Source organism: Centruroides sculpturatus, unplaced genomic scaffold (genome assembly GCF_000671375.1).
Source record: "Centruroides sculpturatus isolate CEXI.00-Female unplaced genomic scaffold, Cexi_2.0 scaffold96, whole genome shotgun sequence".
In the NCBI taxonomy this organism is placed as follows: domain Eukaryota; kingdom Metazoa; phylum Arthropoda; class Arachnida; order Scorpiones; family Buthidae; genus Centruroides; species Centruroides sculpturatus.
In genome coordinates, this window is record NW_019384376.1 from 81,634 (window position 1) to 99,113 (window position 17,480).

At 30.5% G+C, this 17,480-nt stretch overlaps 1 protein-coding gene across 1 annotated transcript in view; it reads right to left on the reverse strand.

The window, feature by feature from the left end:
- The window catches only part of LOC111617270 (neprilysin-2-like), a 49,530-nt gene that overhangs the window by 5,021 nt on the left and 27,029 nt on the right, over positions 1-17,480 (reverse strand). The window contains exons 10-20 of the mRNA XM_023358587.1: positions 15,318-15,564; positions 15,122-15,220; positions 13,336-13,413; positions 8,490-8,593; positions 8,349-8,413; positions 7,854-7,905; positions 7,703-7,782; positions 1,618-1,772; positions 1,466-1,531; positions 1,289-1,384; positions 1,071-1,098 (exon numbers count right to left, since the gene is read on the reverse strand). Of these exons, the coding sequence (XP_023214355.1) occupies positions 1,071-1,098; positions 1,289-1,384; positions 1,466-1,531; positions 1,618-1,772; positions 7,703-7,782; positions 7,854-7,905; positions 8,349-8,413; positions 8,490-8,593; positions 13,336-13,413; positions 15,122-15,220; positions 15,318-15,564 (1,070 nt within the window). The remainder of the gene's footprint in view (positions 1-1,070; positions 1,099-1,288; positions 1,385-1,465; positions 1,532-1,617; positions 1,773-7,702; positions 7,783-7,853; positions 7,906-8,348; positions 8,414-8,489; positions 8,594-13,335; positions 13,414-15,121; positions 15,221-15,317; positions 15,565-17,480) is intronic.

Consider the following 17,480-nt stretch of genomic DNA (forward strand, 5'->3'; position numbering starts at 1 on the left):
TATTACATATTTTATTATAGAATTTATTATTAGTTCGTTTAATTGGGGCAGCCACTTAACTGGGCCAAAATTAAGGTTGCCACCTGTCCGGGTTTGACCCGGAGACTCCGGGATTGAGTGAGTTATCTCCGGGCTCCGGGGTTAATTAATATTTCTCCGGGTTGTGCAAATCGAAATGAATATGTACAAAATTATATGCAAACCGTCGCATATATTTCTTTCCCCGTGTACCGAATTACTAGTGTGGTAGTCGTTGGCTTAAATAGCATTACTTAACAAACGGTCTGTTGGACCCTCAAAAAAATTTTAAATTTTTTTTGAGGGTCCAACAGACCGTTAAAAAACATCCAATATATATATATATTTTGGATGTTTTTTAATTCAAAAATTTTTACCCGCGCGAAAAAATTTTATCGCGATTTTAATCAACATTTAATGACGCACGATTAACACTTAATTGTTTTTTTATGGGACTTATAAAAAAACTGTATATGTATGCATAGGTTTTTTTTTTGTTTCTTAAATCATAGTCTCCGGGCGAGACAGAGTTCTGAGGTGGCAACCCTGGCGTAGTCTGATTGCTAATTTCCTTCTTTCCGTTCTCAGTCGTACTTTGCTGAATAGCTTTCGTCTTAAATGAAAAATGCTCACAATTTCTCTTAATTGTTTGATCGAAAAAGCTGTATAAACAAAATTCTAATATGAATTTCAGTGCAACTGACCAATGATAAATATTTGATTTTTGAATTTGGATGTACAGTACAGTAAATACAATTCATCCCCATAATCGACATTTATGCTCAGGATTCATGTAACTTTTCAAGGGACAGTTGAAAACTTTAGCAAACACTGGTGAATTCATTAGAGGATCCAGGACTCTAATCAAAATAAACAAAATGTACAATTATTATTAGTTTAGTATTTTATTTCTTTTGTAGCCTTATCCATGATAAAAGTCTCTGTCAAAAATTAAATAATTAACTTTGATTTTATTTTAAGCATTTCAGTGTTCATTATTTCCAGGTTTTGCTTTCTGTCATGATAAAGATTGTTTATTTTTCTATTATTACCTATATTTTCCAGGGCTATGTAGATCATCTACAAAAAGTTTCTTATTTGAATTAATATATTTTGAATTATTTTTGGCAAATCAAAATTTTATAATGTTTTCATTGTTGTTTACTTATTTTCCAGATTTTTATCAGAATACCAATAAGGTTTTTATAAAACAAAGCATATTAAGCAATATTAACTTATTTTTAATCACATTTCAAATGTATGAATTAACCTGAGCATATCCAATGAAAAACATTTGTTTGTTTGTAAAGTCGAGACCAGGAAGATGAGGTTCTTCTCCGTGGCGTTTAAGATATTTCTCGTAAGCCTGCATAATAAAATTATACGAAAAACATTAGAAAGAATATCTAGAAGTCAAAAAGCATAACTTGTAAATGATGATTATTACCCGGAAAGCAACAGTGACCCCACTGTTATCTGAGATGTTATCCGAAATTGTTCGATTTCCGTTAATTTAAAAACCGTTATATTTATATTTCTTTTTGAAAACGAAAAAATAAATATTTAAAATATATAATAGTAATGAAACATAAGGTTTACCGTTTGATTGCCTTCTAATGGAAATTTCGAATATTGAAATCGAAGACAATTTTTCTTTTTCTTATATACTTCCATAAATTCTTCTGAAAAATTTATTTTCCCTAGTATTTCATCGTATATCTCTGTCGAATTTTGCATTTCGTTAGGTGATTTATCTAACAAAATAGTGGTTTATATAACAGGTTAAACAGAGAATTTATACTAAGAGAATCAAACTGAATTCGTTCTTACTTATAAAACAAAAAAGATAATTAATTATTTTTATTCATTTTTAAAACAAATTTTGAAATTAAAAATAATAATGCCACACACTGCCAAAAACAATACAACATATAACCTCTGGGTGCATACTGTTAGCTCAAACAGGCTATTTACATATGCATAATCAAATAGTAAATATAATACACCAAAATCTTGCACACAAACACAGATTATTTGTTCTATTGTACCTGAGTAGTTAATATACTCCACAGTTCAGTTTAAAAAATGACACAGAAAATATACTATGACAGAGCCATATCACAAATAAAACAATTTATCACAATCGATCTGACATCACTCTCATCGACAAATGCAGTAAGATCGTTTATATCAACGGTCTCCAACTGGTAATCGTGGAAAAATTTGGACATTGATCATGTCGAGGTGACGCGAAGTATTACGAAAGAAGTGCAAAATTCTTGGTTGATTTTTCTCAGTCATTCGGATTTTTTATTTAAATTTAAAACCAAACACAAAATGGATTGTTATCAATAAATAATGTTCTGAGTTCAATTGTAGAAAAGAGGCAAGAAATCATAAACTTATTTCAAACAAGCAGCAACAAACTTCACACTAATTTGTTATAATTAAACAAGTGAATTTCATATTAATAAAGTAAAATGGAACTTTTTTGATCATTATTCTATACTCTACACGTGTCGTTTAAAAAACTTAATGATAATGGTCCACGGGATACAAAATTGTGAGTTTAGTGGTCCGTAAAATCAGAAAGGTTGGCTATCACATATAATAGACATCTCTGTTCCAAACTGTCACAACATAAAAAAAGACTGCTCACACTGAAAAATCAACAGCACAGTACAGTACATTCAGTCGCTCAAGAAATAAGACAGACGTGGCGAATGGATATTTATTTTCCTGTTGTTCCCTCTTTTACTGATGTTTTACTACGTACACTACACAAAAGTATAGACATAAAACCTTAATAAAATCATATACATGGTGCAATATTAAACACGTTACATCGTTAGGAAGTTTCTAGACATTCACACATATTCAAATAACACAGTAGCTTAATGTAACACCTGTTTGGATAGCTATTCCTTGACTTTATTCCGGAATAGTACTTGACACCAGTATCAGCTGTCTATGACATTCGCATCACAATAATAATAACTGATTGGATTACCGTTCAAAGAGACTAAAACGAATAGCATTTTGTTAAATATCTATCTTTGTGTTTTTGATTGATAAATAAACGCACGAAGTTTGTATGTTTATTTCAATATTGGAATAAAATCTTAATAACTGTGATATGCATAAGTTCAATATTTAAACTTTCATATTCTTAAGTTCATGAAATAACAGACGAAATAACTTTTAAACCTGCTTTCTCATACAATGTTACCAATGTATTCGAATATAGAAATGGTATCAATTAAGGCAGATATTTTCAAGAACAGTAAGCAATGACTTTTATTCATTATTATTAAAGTTATACGGTGGAAGAAAAAAAATACAATGTTAATTTGTTTGAATTATATCGGTAACAAATATTGACTTTAAATTTAAAAAATCTTTAATTAAAAGAAATTCACTATAAATTTTAATTGGGATAAAATGTATTAACGAACAAGCACAATCGAACTATTAGATTTATTTTAATCTGTTCTTTATTTACACACAAACATATATAAATTATATGTCGTAAATACAGCAGACTTTCGCTAATCCGGATATTAGTTGTATAAAGGTGCACCATATTAACGAGAGTGAGAGTTTTTTGTCGTTTTCATTCAATAGTGCCACCGCTCTACTAAGAAACTTGAGAATTATTAAGAGAATGATAGAGTTTGTTACGGACTTGAAGTCGTTTGAATGTAACTGTTTTAAAATTTTTATTTACAAAGGAAGATTTTTTAAAATATTAAATTATAAAAACAAAAGATGTGCTGAATATCAAAAGGCAAAAATAGGGCTGAATCAATATCTCTTTCATAGATTTCCTACAAATGACAATATGCAGAAGAAATGACAAATTATTTTACGAATTTAGATTAATATAAACATATAATTTCATAAAACATTTTACATACGATTGATGTTTTTTCTTTTCTTCTTTAGCCTAAGATCAATTTTAATCAAAAACAATTTTAGTCAAGTGTGAGAATTCAGACCCGTTTATTATTTTCAAAGTTGATAATTATTTTCTCATCATTATTCTCACCCACACACTTCCTAAGTCGTACGATGTTACAAACGATAAAGCCGATCCGATGACCCACCAAATAAACAATTATTACTAAAGTTGCACTATAAACTGTAACCTTTGTCACCTCCAGCCATTGGAGAGGTTGCGGCTAACGTTTTAAACGAGAAAACGTGTACGTTGGACGTTCAGCGCCGCCTTCCTGTAAGCCTAGAAGATTGACAATGGCGTTTGGAATGTCAGTAAAATCATGCTCGACGTTCTAAACGCTATTGTCAAACTTCTAGGCTTACAGGAAGGCTGCGCTGAACGTCCGACGTACACGTTTTCGCGTTTAAAACGTCGGCCGCAATCTCTCTATTAACTCAGTTGTTTTGACTGAAATTTATGAATTGAAAAGAGTGACAATACCGAACAGAAGAAGTAATAAATCTACAGGAAGGTTTCGATTTCTGACAATTAACTTAATCAAATCCCGGACGTTAATTAACCTTAGATAGGATTGCATCAGACTTAGTATTACTCAGCCCCTCCGGGACATGTATAAAAAGGGCTTGGACACAGTTCTCGGGCGGACTGCATCAGGCGAGAACATCATAGGGGACATAACCAGCGGACATTAATCGGGACACCAGACCCATACCGCCATTCCGACCAACGTCACCCTTGTCTTCCCGCCGTAATCGCCGTCTCTGTCCCAAGATAAGCCAATGTCCACCTCCCAGGTCCACGATAGTCCCGACGACGTCGTATACAAGACTTATTTGAGGTGTTTTTAAGTAATTCGATTGTTGAAGGCTCTCTCTAGTCTCTCAATCTCATCTCTTAGATTATATGATTGGTTATTAGATTATGAACTTAAGCTAGTGTATCTTAAGAGATATTGGGCGTATAAAGGCCAGTATTTAGACGACGATTCAACGATCGTCTATCCTAGTCGCGATTTAGAAGTATATTTGGATTATTCCGTTTTTGTAGCCATTCGCTTTTGCCTTTTTTTGTATAATTTAATAGTTTGTTAAATGTGTTATTCTTGTTCAACCCGTGTCGTTATTCAGAACCTGTCGATTTATTCACTGGCCTCCCCACTCAGTTAGCCCTCCTAAAGCCATCCTCTGACAGAGCCGCCTGTAAGTGAGCTTATATTATGACAGTTACTTTTATAATAGTATATATCTCATTAGACGTGTGAACTTTGTTACAAACGTAGTGAATATTGTACTTTTGCTTTTTTGTATTTTTCACATATGATATTACGTTTCTTATGACATTCACATATAAGCTACCAAAATATTTAGACTCGAAGATATCATAAAAGTAGAACATAAATGCAGATTTATTGGAAGCCCACTGATGTCTTTTCTTTCTATATATATAAACCTATATATACAGATCATACTATATAGGCCTATCTATATATGACTAAAATACCAAGTAACATGTCTTTCGGACTCTATATCATCGCTATCACTGTCAATATCTAATAATACTGTTTGAGTTCTTGACATCCTACTTTTGTTCTAACTCATTATCCTCTAATTATTCTGCCATTATCTGCCTGTAAATATGATGCTAAATAGTTGAAATTTCCGTTTTTGTACCCTGAAATGTAATTACCTCTCCTATAATAGCCTATATCCGAATTCCAAGAACTAAATTTACTAAGTTTTAATCTCTCAGGGTGAGACTATGCAGACGCGAATTTAGAGCGAGCGAGAGGTTGTGAGCGATTTAGTTTTCGCAAAGGAAAACCATGCACAAACGAGAAGCGAGAAATAACGCTAGCGAGAGCGAATTTCTGGTTCTCGCACATATCTGACAGGTTTTGATATTTGTCGCGTCTCGCCTCTTCTCGCCACATATTCTCGCTCGCTCGGAAAATTCGCTCGCTTGCGTCTGCATAGTCACACCCGCACTCTCTCTCTCTCATTCTATTTTTAAGCTTTTCCGGCTCAACTTTAATTACTCTTTATCTCATTTACAAACACAATATCAATCATGAATAACATATACCATAGCTCCTTTCTTACTTCATCCTGCAATAATTTACCTAGTATTAATTAATTAATAAAAAAGATACGGACTTAAAATTAAACTTTGATAAACTCCAAATCCGCCCTAAATCATAAATTTCATTTTTGTAACAATTTAATCTATCCTAACGCTTGGTTTAATATTTTTATGCATTTCCGTAATATTATATAATCTTTATCAACCCTTTTTCTTCGGATTCAGAAAGAATCCTTAAAGTATCCCATATTAATAATAACGTGTATAGGTAGGTTTAGTATAATTTCTTTTTTCGCTGCCTCTTCTTACCAATTATGGAAAATTCCAAAATTATTTTCAAATGAAGGTCCACAGATACGCCAGCTTTAAGTAAGTTTTTTTGCCACTTCAATTTTACCCTAAATGAATTGGTGAACAAAAACAAACTGTCTAATCAATTTGTAAAAGTTGTACAAAATTGTAAAAGTTCATAGAAATATTAAATTTAACGACATTTATGAATTTATTTTAAAGGACTACTTATTTTAAAGGACTCTTTTAATTCGGTTTGAAACATTATTCATAAAACATTATTTATGTTTTATAAATAATGTTTCAAACCGAATTAAAATATATTTACAGGCAGTCCTTTAAAAAGGATAGAAGTAATATATGAGTTTAAAAAAGATAAGAGAAAACTTGTTTTAAACAATTTCAAATGTTTGCATCTGACTCTGGCTATGCTCGAGCCAAACTTTTGCCACAATGCGATTGCAGTGCTTGAAGTAGCAAAAATATTTATTATGCCACTTTCATTGGATTTCAACTATTAGCAGCTGGGAGACAAGTACTGTATATCTATCGACTCTGCTATCACGTTTTGGCAGTAATTTGTAAAATTCCAAAACGCCACTTGTAGTCTGTCGAAATCTCTGACAGAGCAAACCATGTGTAAAAGCAATGAATGGCATGATCTGTGGCTCTTCGAGCCGATTCTTTGTGGAAGTAGACTATATAAAACAAAATGTTGTACACAGAAATAAAACTAGAGTAAACAGGAAAACAAGATGTAATGAAGTGACTAACATTTTTAATAGAAACGGAAGAGCATAAGCGATAATATTGGATAAAATGCCGAATTATTAAGAACCAAATTCTTCGTAGTTCAAAACTGTAATAATAAAGATTTTACCCTTTAAATTATTATCGCCTAGCGAAACTAGGAGAACAAAATCATGAACATAGAATACTAGCTTCGTTGGATTACAAATAAGGACTATATATAATACCAAAATAGCAAAATAGATATCGATTAACATATAAAAACATATAATAATAACATTATTGTATTGTTTTGAAATTACAATGATGCCTTGTATTCCAATTTAATTCGTTTTAGGAGCCATTAGAACTCTGAATTAGTCAAAGTTTGAATCAATTTTTCTCATTAGAAATAATGGAAAGTGAATTAATCCGTTTGCATCTCCTAAACAGTGCCCATTTCAATAAACTTAAAAGTAAATGTCCTTAGTTTAACGTAAAAGAATTCACATTCATAACATTTATAAAATTAGATACTTATTTATTTACATTCAAATCATTTAATCAAACCTTTATTTATTTAAACACACTTTAAAAATTCCTTTAAAGTACTGTAAATCTTACCTGCTGGGATATCCAAATGATCGAATACATGTGAATATTCATGACCAATTATAAAAGCCATTCTACCAAAATTCAGGTATCTATTATAATAAAAACGATAAAAATTATTATTTTAAAATTTTGGGATTTTACTTAGTTCTTTGATACTTACTGAGGTAATCCATAGGCATAGAAAGGAGGATACATCAATGCTAACGGTATTTCTAAATATATATAAAATCTTAATAATACTTATACAAGCGTAATGTGGATTTATGTTGATTCAGAGACATTAACATTTAAACTAAAACCGTTAACACTTATACTTTAAATTTAGTTAGTAAATTAGTTTAAATTCAGTATACACAAAAACTGTATAATTAATAAATCTGTATATATAATTATCATCATAACCCGCGATGGCCGAAAAGTTGCGGCGTCAGCTACGTACAGTACCGGTACTTGGAATCAAATACGGACAGTCGAAACCCCAGGAATTTTACAGGGTTTGATCTGTCTCAGATATGTCGAGACCCGTCCTTTCCGTGTGGGTTCGCTCTGATACTAAGATGGCCTGAAAAGAGGCCGTTTTAGTATCACTGAGCGGAAAGAGTCCAAAGAAGAAGTTATCGTTTTTTTAACTAATAAATATAAAGAATATTAATACCAATTGCTATTCCCACTCCATCATATCCTAAACTTGCACCAACCTGCATTGGGGCTATTTTTATTCTATATAGAAAAATAAACAAATAAGTCCACCACTTTATACAAAAGAATAAAATTATATTAAACAAAATTTGCTTACTCTTCTCGAAAATAAAAAGCAACTCTTTGATCAAACATTTCATCGGACGTCATTTGCTTTTTCACAGCTAAGATATTTTGAATATAATTATCTGTGATATTGATCTGGAAAAAGTAATAATTTTAATTTATTTTCGAATAATTATCGTACTTTCTTCTGTTGAGTGTTGATTTAAAATTGTTTCTGCGATATTAAGAATATTCATGAAGAAAACAATAAAAGATATTAGTTGATAGTTCAAACAAAAAACGTTAATAAATAAGCGTTAATTTTATTTTGCAATTGTTCAGGTTGTCTTTAGTCTATTGTGTTGTATATTTTATATACTAATATTGTAAAAATTAATAAACAACGTTATGAAAAATAATATATTTATTTTTAATCCTTATTTTTTTAAAAACCCTTGTAAGGGTCTGAATACATAGATCGAAATATAGAAAGAGTAAATTAATTTAAAATGTTTTAGTTTTAATGTACTATTCTGTTCTGTTACAGATATATGGTTCATGTCTTATATATCTATGTAAGACATGAACCGGTATTTTACAAATAGTTATGCAACTACAAGTATTTGAAGTAAATTTATCTATTGTTAAGAGAATTAAAAATTTCATATGGTATTCATTTTAATAAAGCAATTTATAACATTCTCTAAAGTATGCAGGATTAAAATAAAGTTCAAAATATTGCAATCTAAAATACAAAATAACAAACCGATAAGATTCATAACAAGCAACACTGAAGAAAATAAACTGGAAACATGATTTTATGAGTTCTTTTTCACGAAAAATAACAGTAAATTCATTTTATTTACTATTCTTATTTACTAATCATTTATTTTTTTCAATTATTGATTCAATCATATACTATGCATCTCCAATCTGGGGACTTAACTGCTTGTATAAACTAAAAGCTTTCCATATTTACAGTAGAACCTCGATTATCCGGATTGTTCAAAATAAACAAAAATTTTACGAATTTGCTGATTTGCACTTGGCGAATTACGATACTGTTTATGTACGTGATGGAATGCATAACTTTTTTTGTTTCAACAACGTCTCACCCAGCACAGTGGTCGTAAACTCTTAAATATATTTTGCGTCGTANATTTAGAAAGAACTGTTCCAGACTACACAATTCGTCACGAAACCAACCGTATCTGCTCCTTCCCATTCTTTATAAAACGAATCATTAAATTCTATTACTACTAAAATTTAAAAGTGACAGTAATACAGTAGAGTCCCGAAAACTCGGCACTCGATAATCCGGCAGTCCGGATAACTCGGCCACACCCTGGCAGGGCAAAAATCCCCTAGTTAGTTTTCATTATAGACAGCTTTATGCCTCTTAAAGTATTTTTCTGGGGTCTGTCTTATCAGGTAAATTACTCTACACTGTGTATTCATTAATTTTCATTTTCATGTAGTAAAGGCTCTATGCCTTCATAAAGTAGGTACTTTTCCTTTGTTTTGATGATATGAAACCGTACTTTCAATTCGTTTATGCTTCTAACACAATAAAGTGCTATAAATTAAGACACTTGGCGGGTTTTCTCATCTTTATTTAGTTGATACGTGTGAAAAAATTACACGTTTCGGGCTTTTAAGCCCCTCTTCAGTCAACTAAAACATTAAAAAAGGATATAACATACATATAAAAAATACACAAGTTTTGTAAAATTCATAAAAATATAAAACATACCTATGCATACAAGTTTTGAAAATTGAAGTAACAGCTACTCCCGATATTTTCCAGTAACATCAGATTGTTCACAATATTTTTTCTTTTAGCCAACTATAATATTAGGGGAGTATACAACATACATATAAAAAATACACAAGTTTTGTAAAATTCATAAAAATATAAAACATACCTATGCATACAAGTTTTGAAAATTGAAGTAACAGCTACTCCCGATATTTTCCAGTAACATCAGATTGTTCACAATATTTTTTCTTTTAGCCAACTATAATATTAGGGGAGTATACGACATATATACAAACTAAACATCAGTTTTACAGAATCTATAAAACTATCTTCAATTAAGGCATACCTTGAGTACGGCTGTTATTAAAGTTGTACACAATTGATTGTACCTTTTACTTATAAAACAGTTCTATAAAATCCTTGATCTAAAACATACATTGGACAACAATTATCAAATTGGTATACAATTGATTATTCCTTCTACTCATAAATCTGTTTACAAAATCCTTATTTCCTTTAATACGCGTTGACAATATAATACGAATTTACATAACTTCTACAATATAAATTTACATATCTGACATCTACTATATTTTTTACAATGTATGATTGTTGATTTATTTAACATTTCAATATTTAATATTATAGATTATTATTTGAACTAATGATATTACAATGTCTTGAAGTTGGTAAACATTATTAACATTTAATGTAGATTTACATATTATTTGACTCCCATTACGACATTNACACGCAACGGAGAAAAATTTCAACACAGGATAGGTTAATGTATTTTTTCGTACATAATCGGTTATCCGAACATCCCCAGTCCTTAATTGATTCGGATAAACTACACTCTACTGTATTAAAGTCGATAGTCAAAACAGAAAACGTTAATAAATAAGCGTTAATTTCATTTTGTACTTGTTCAGTTACTCTTTAATCTGTTGTGTTGTTTTATTTTATATACTAACATTGTAAAAATTAATAAACAACGTTATGAAAAATAATGTATTTGTTTGTAATATTTATTCCTTTAAAAGGGTCTGAATACATAGATTGAAATATAGAAAAAGTAATTTAATTAAAAATATTTTAATGTACTATTCTGTTCTAACTGTTAGAGATATATAAGACACGAACCGGTATTTTACAAATAGTTATGCAACTACGAGTATTTGAAGTAAATTTATTTATTGTTAGGAATATTAAAATTTCATATGCTATTCACTTTAATAAATCAATTTATAACATCTTCTAAAGTATGTAGGATCCAAATAAAGTTCAAAACAATATTGCAATCTAAAATGCAGATTAACAAACCGATTATAAGAAGTAAAACAAACTTCATAGCAAGTGTGAGAGTCGAACTTTACAAAAATTTGGAAAAACCATTCTTTTTCGTCTTTCGAAAAATGTTTCTATTTTTTATTACCGGAGAATGATCGCATCTCTCTCTCTGGAGTCGTTTTCTTTTCCTGGGAACTCATCGAATGTGTCACTGGAAACTAATAGAAAAGACTCACGATTGGTGGAAAAGGATAAAATTGGTGATTTGGAGGTATAAAAAGGAGTGATTCAAAGACAAGTGGTCGTCGAGAGTTTACGAGAGCGTCAACGAGGTGAACAGAAAGAGAGGTATCTTCGTCAGGCTATCAATAATTTTTACCCCGTGTTTTGTTAGAACACCGTCGAACTCCCCGGATTATATTCTCCAGTGCTCTATCGGTTTGACCGCCGTCCAAGCAAAACGAAAATATAACGCCTCCCAACTGCTAGAGCCGACCGAACTGAAAGAAGTTCCCGGCGACCGACCGATCGAAGTTCATCGATCTGAATGTCCACACAATTAAGTGCATCACAGGAATGTATACCAATTCGCGGTTTCTTGTAAACTCTCTCTCGACCGTAATTCGATATATGAAGCTATGTATTCTTTTTAGTTCAATCAAATCGGTTATTTTAGTTGTTAACCTGAGTGATTCAGTTCCGAGCCGGCTCTCAATCCTCCGAATTCGATCATCCGCCCACGTGACCGCTCACGCGAATTCCGAATTTGAGACCGTTAAGGTTTCTGTGTCTATCCTAGAAGACACGATGGTGTCAGTCCTGACGAGGCACTAAAGAAATGCCGACCTTCTGGTCACACAAGAATAACTATAGAAAATAAACTATAAACATGATTATATGAATTCTTTATCAAGAAAAATAACAGTAAATTCATTCTCTTTACTATTCTTATTCAATTATCATTTACTTTTTAAAGTTTTGATATTTTCGGCAGAGTCGATCATAGAATTTCAATTCCGCCGTAGGTTCTTATTCGCCTCAATATTTAAAACACACAAAATAAATTTTCTTCGGTGACGACAGAATCATTTAGAATAAAATTATATAATTTATTCTAAATAATTAAAACATTCTTTGTAATTTATACTTTTTTAAATAAAGCCTGGACTCCACATTACCGGAATCCGCGACGTAATCGTAAAACTGAAAGCCAAACTGACGAAACTTTCAGTTTTGTAACGTTCAGTTGGACAGAAACAAGATTGAAAGCAGAGTTAAAAATTATTTAACTTTTCCGTTTTCGTCCCGCGCTTCTGTCTTACTGCAACCAATAAAAACGCAAGGATTTGTGATGCGTAGTCACGTGCATTAGTCACATGTAGTTTGATTATCGTAATGGCGGAAAGTGTAGCGAAAACGATGAGGAAACAAATAGATTTGGAATTCTTCATCGAAGAAGTTATAAAATGCGACAAAAAATGTAAATAATTCAAAGATTATTAACAATGAAATTGTTAATAAATGCAGAGAAAGCACGGCAAAATCCGTAGCGTCGTCCATGTTTGACTCTACGACAATTACAGAACTAATCAACGGATGGCGCAATTTCTAGTGGAGTCAAGTTAAAACGAAAACATAACTGAAACGAAAACTCTATATGTTTCAGTTCTGTTTGTGAGTTTTTGTTTTCAGGTAATGTGGAGTCCAGGCTTAACTGCTACTTATTCTATATTAATAATATGATAATGGATTTTTCAATATACAATTTTAAATTACAATACTGAATCAATTTTTTAATCATCTAATATTTTTTAAAATTAATATTTTAAACAGATTAGTTTTTACTTACATTATTAAACATCGTATTTAAAAATTCTGCATTAATAGAACCATTTTCGTATCCTATATGCTGTCCGATTTTCTTCAACTACATTAAAATAAAAAATTATATAAAAATTTTTAATACAGTAATTATACCTAAATTGTTTTAAACCTAAATAAATATCATATTTTAATTCGACTTGAAATACGTTAGAAATTTTAAATTAAATTAAATAATATTTAAATATTCTTACATGTACAATTGCACGAATTCTACAATATACTGACAAAGTTTAAATTATATATTGTGTGATTCTTATAATTATTTTTTGCATTTTTTTAGCAATATTTTGCTTTTCAGATGAGAATACTTCTTTTAATGCAGTGTTTAATATAAATTAATGCTAACAATAATGTTATGTAAATTTTCAGTTAAAAAAAATTATATTGTAACTAGTGTTTTAATGGATATGAAAAAAACATACTCAATTATAATAATCATTTTAATTATACGTTGTTAGAACAATATGATGAATGTATTAGAAAAATATGTCCTTAATATGCAGTTAAAATAATCGGCATTTCACTTCAGATCTGTTTAAATTCCTTGTATTTAAATATCCAATGTGTTTGTGATACATGTTCATATTTTAAATTTTGAATTAACAAAAATGTGTTTTAATTTGTATAACTTTTAGATTCTTATTATGAAGAGAAATTTATTTAGAAAAGTAAAAAATAATTTACAGGAAAACCTTTTACTTTTAGCACTTTAGCAGACCTACCAGTAATCTCAAGAATTATCAGAAAGGCAAAAAAAAATAAAATAAAAAAATGTATTTAAGAGTGTTATCATAACTCAAATTACTGTATTATATTCTGAATCATTTATAGGTGTATAACTGAATAAAACAGGAAACCAAATTTACATTCATCTTTTAAAAATTTTAATAACTAAAAAAAAATATAAATGAATCGTAATTTTAAGTATGATTATAATTATAGACCAAAAACTAAATTGAGAATCGCTGTTATAGACTATTTTACGGTAGAAACAACTTGGTTGGCATGGCGTATGATACCAAATGAGAAATTTGATACTGACTTATAGCTGAAATAAAGAAAAACAAAAATCGTGTGCAAGAACGAAGTAACTTGGCAATCTTTTAGCAAAATAGATAAATTCTTAGCAGCAAATCTTCAGTATATCCTTCCTCTAAAAATGTATTCTTCATCAAAACTGAATAATTCAAATACCACGGTACAAGAAACATCGACAATTCATCTGTAGATGTTTTCCCCATGCCTGATGGACATATCTTACAAGTTCAAAATAAAAATAAAAAATTAAAAGAGAAAATCAAGTAATAAGAACCTGTCTGGTTTTCGGAATATTTAGAATATATACGGTAATAAAAGAATTGAAAGAGAGCTGGAAGTGAAAACTTCAAACTTCGAAACATTTATGTCATGCACCCAGCGTCACTAGTTTTAACATCAAAGTTAACAAAAAAGAGAAACGTGTTGTTCACCCCTTTAGCCATCTGAATTTGGCTGAAAAGCTATAAATTATAGCTTTGGTATGTGCGGACATACATTTCTGTCGGTGCCACGATGTCGCAAAGGAATTATATTCGTGCGCCAACCTTAAAGCAGATGCACTCGAGAGATAAAATTAAGACGACAATCAGAGTTCAGAACAACATATTATATATTATATTAGTAATAATGTAATTCTGATTAAAAACATGAAAAATTACAGGTAGCAATATTTCTCAGTTATTAAAAACATTAAATAAACATTAAAATTTTACTTTAATTCTGGTGAGATTTTTGCTGTAGCTATCGAACCAGTCTTCTTCGGAAAATATTTCATCTAGTGTTTCACGTATTTGTTTGGAATAACTTTTTACCTAAAAATATGTATTAATATAGTTTAGTAAAATTAATGATTAGTGTAACACTGTAAGAATGAAAATAATGTAAGAATAAAATACTGTAATGATATACCTCATTTATGTCGTCTTTTCGATTCATGGATTTTAGCATTATGTAGTCTAATCCTAATTCTGTATATATTTCCATATCTTGGATGCAAGTTTTCCACTTCAGTTTATTCATATCCGATAATGATTCATAAATTTTGTCGTATAAGTCTAATGATTCCTTCGTATCGATCACAAGTTGTCTAAAACCGTTGTGTATTCGAGGTAAATAACGAATAATAATATCCCATACTTGATAGTTATAAATTATTCTGTTTAAAAATATTAATATCAATAAATATTTGAATTATTTACTTGAATATAAATGAATTTTATTGAAGTTAATTGAATTTTCTACAAGTTTATAAGATTAATAATAATAAATTGATTTTTGGTTCAAAATTAAATAATTGAACAGTGACGAGTTCTCATATCGATATGAGTAGTCAACTTCCTAACAGTTGTAATTTGTAAACGCTTTCTTTAACCTGCTTTGTATGGGTTTTAAATTTTGCATCTAAACTTTTATCTTCATCTCAAAATTAGAAGAGGATGAAATTTGAGATGCAAGATCTTTCAAGATCTTTTGAATCTTTAGATCTTAAAAAGTGTGAAACTTTGAGAACATACCTAAGTGTGATGAAAATGCATTTTAATGTGAGAGCAACAAATAACAAAAGACAACGGCCATACACTAAGTGTTTTGTCGGAAGAAGAAAAAGAAAAGGGAAGAAGGAGAAAAGATAGAAAGAAGGAAATGGAAAGGGGAGAATCCCACTGAACAGAGAATGTGAGGTTACCACTCCCACTACGTTTAAAGTTAGCGTGCAATTTTCAGGCTGCAAGGCCGTAGATCTAAAAGAAAACCCAAGTTGTAGCTTACACCCATAAGTAGTGCGGCTACATATAAACAAGACAGAGTAATGATTAAGACTTAAAACTAGAATGAAGGCTTAATCTACTACTAAAATTAATACAGAACCTAAGCTAACAAGCCTATAGTAAGCAGAATAACGTAAGGACAACAAGAACAAACAGCTAAAAACTTATATCTAACTTAACTTATATCTAACTTAACTTAAAATTACCTTATAGCTATTTTAAATCTACTTTTAGATATGTTACATTTTATTTTTATTCAGGATCGTGTGATTAATAGACGATCCTTACATCTTGGCAGTCAATCCCGAAATTTGAAGTACGCGAGAATGCTCTAGTAATGATGAAAGCCGATCATTAGGTTAAGCATTTCAGTGAATAGATAATTGAGGCAGGAAAAAGCACCAGCATACTACTTAGATCCAAAATAAACGAGCAATTATTTATTGTGACATCGTCACAATGCCGGGATGCAATTTCTATTCATATTTTTATCTTATTTAATTTAAAGTATATGTTATCAATTTTAATAGCTTTTGCCTCTGTGCATCATACTTTTCCTGTTATCAATAGAGTCATACCGGTTATGTATGTAATTCCGTTCGGGGGAAAATTTTCGAATTGAAATAACGTGTTCAAATCAGAAGCTCGAATACAGTTAATCGGGATTTACTGCTCCAAAGCTTTCCATGTCTGGTTTTGACTGTCATCTATTCTTTCTTAATCTCGAGGTCAGAGCTAAAACAGACAGAACAAACAGATGCTAATGAAAATTTATGTGTGTAATATGAAAATTTAAAGTATATGTCAAAGTCTGTCCTTTATTTATTCAGTAATCGACGTTTTTTATAGATCTGGCTAATACGCTGATGCCAAAATTAATCAGGACTAAGTAAGAATCTGGTTCGGAATCTTGTACCCCAGGGATGAGCAACACGCGGCCCGTTAAACATGTTTGTGCGGCCCGCCAAGCATTTTTAAAATTGAATTTATTTTATCGACTTTCTCCCATCAATATATTGTTATAAAATTATTTATAATAAAATGGTAGTACATACTAAACCGAAATAATTTTTTGTGACGAGTTACTCACTTGTCGGCGAGTTGTTCAAACATGCAATACGAACGCGCCACGTCTGTGCTTGTTTGTGTTTGCTTCTGTCACACAATCAGTCAGACTGGTAAGCTGTTAACTAGCAATTTTAGCAATTCTTGTGTTTCTTGAAAGGAGTGAGTGCAATATTATTGTCAAAAAGGTAATATTAGAGTTTTCTTTTATTCAAAATCAAGTTTTCCTTCAAATTTTTAA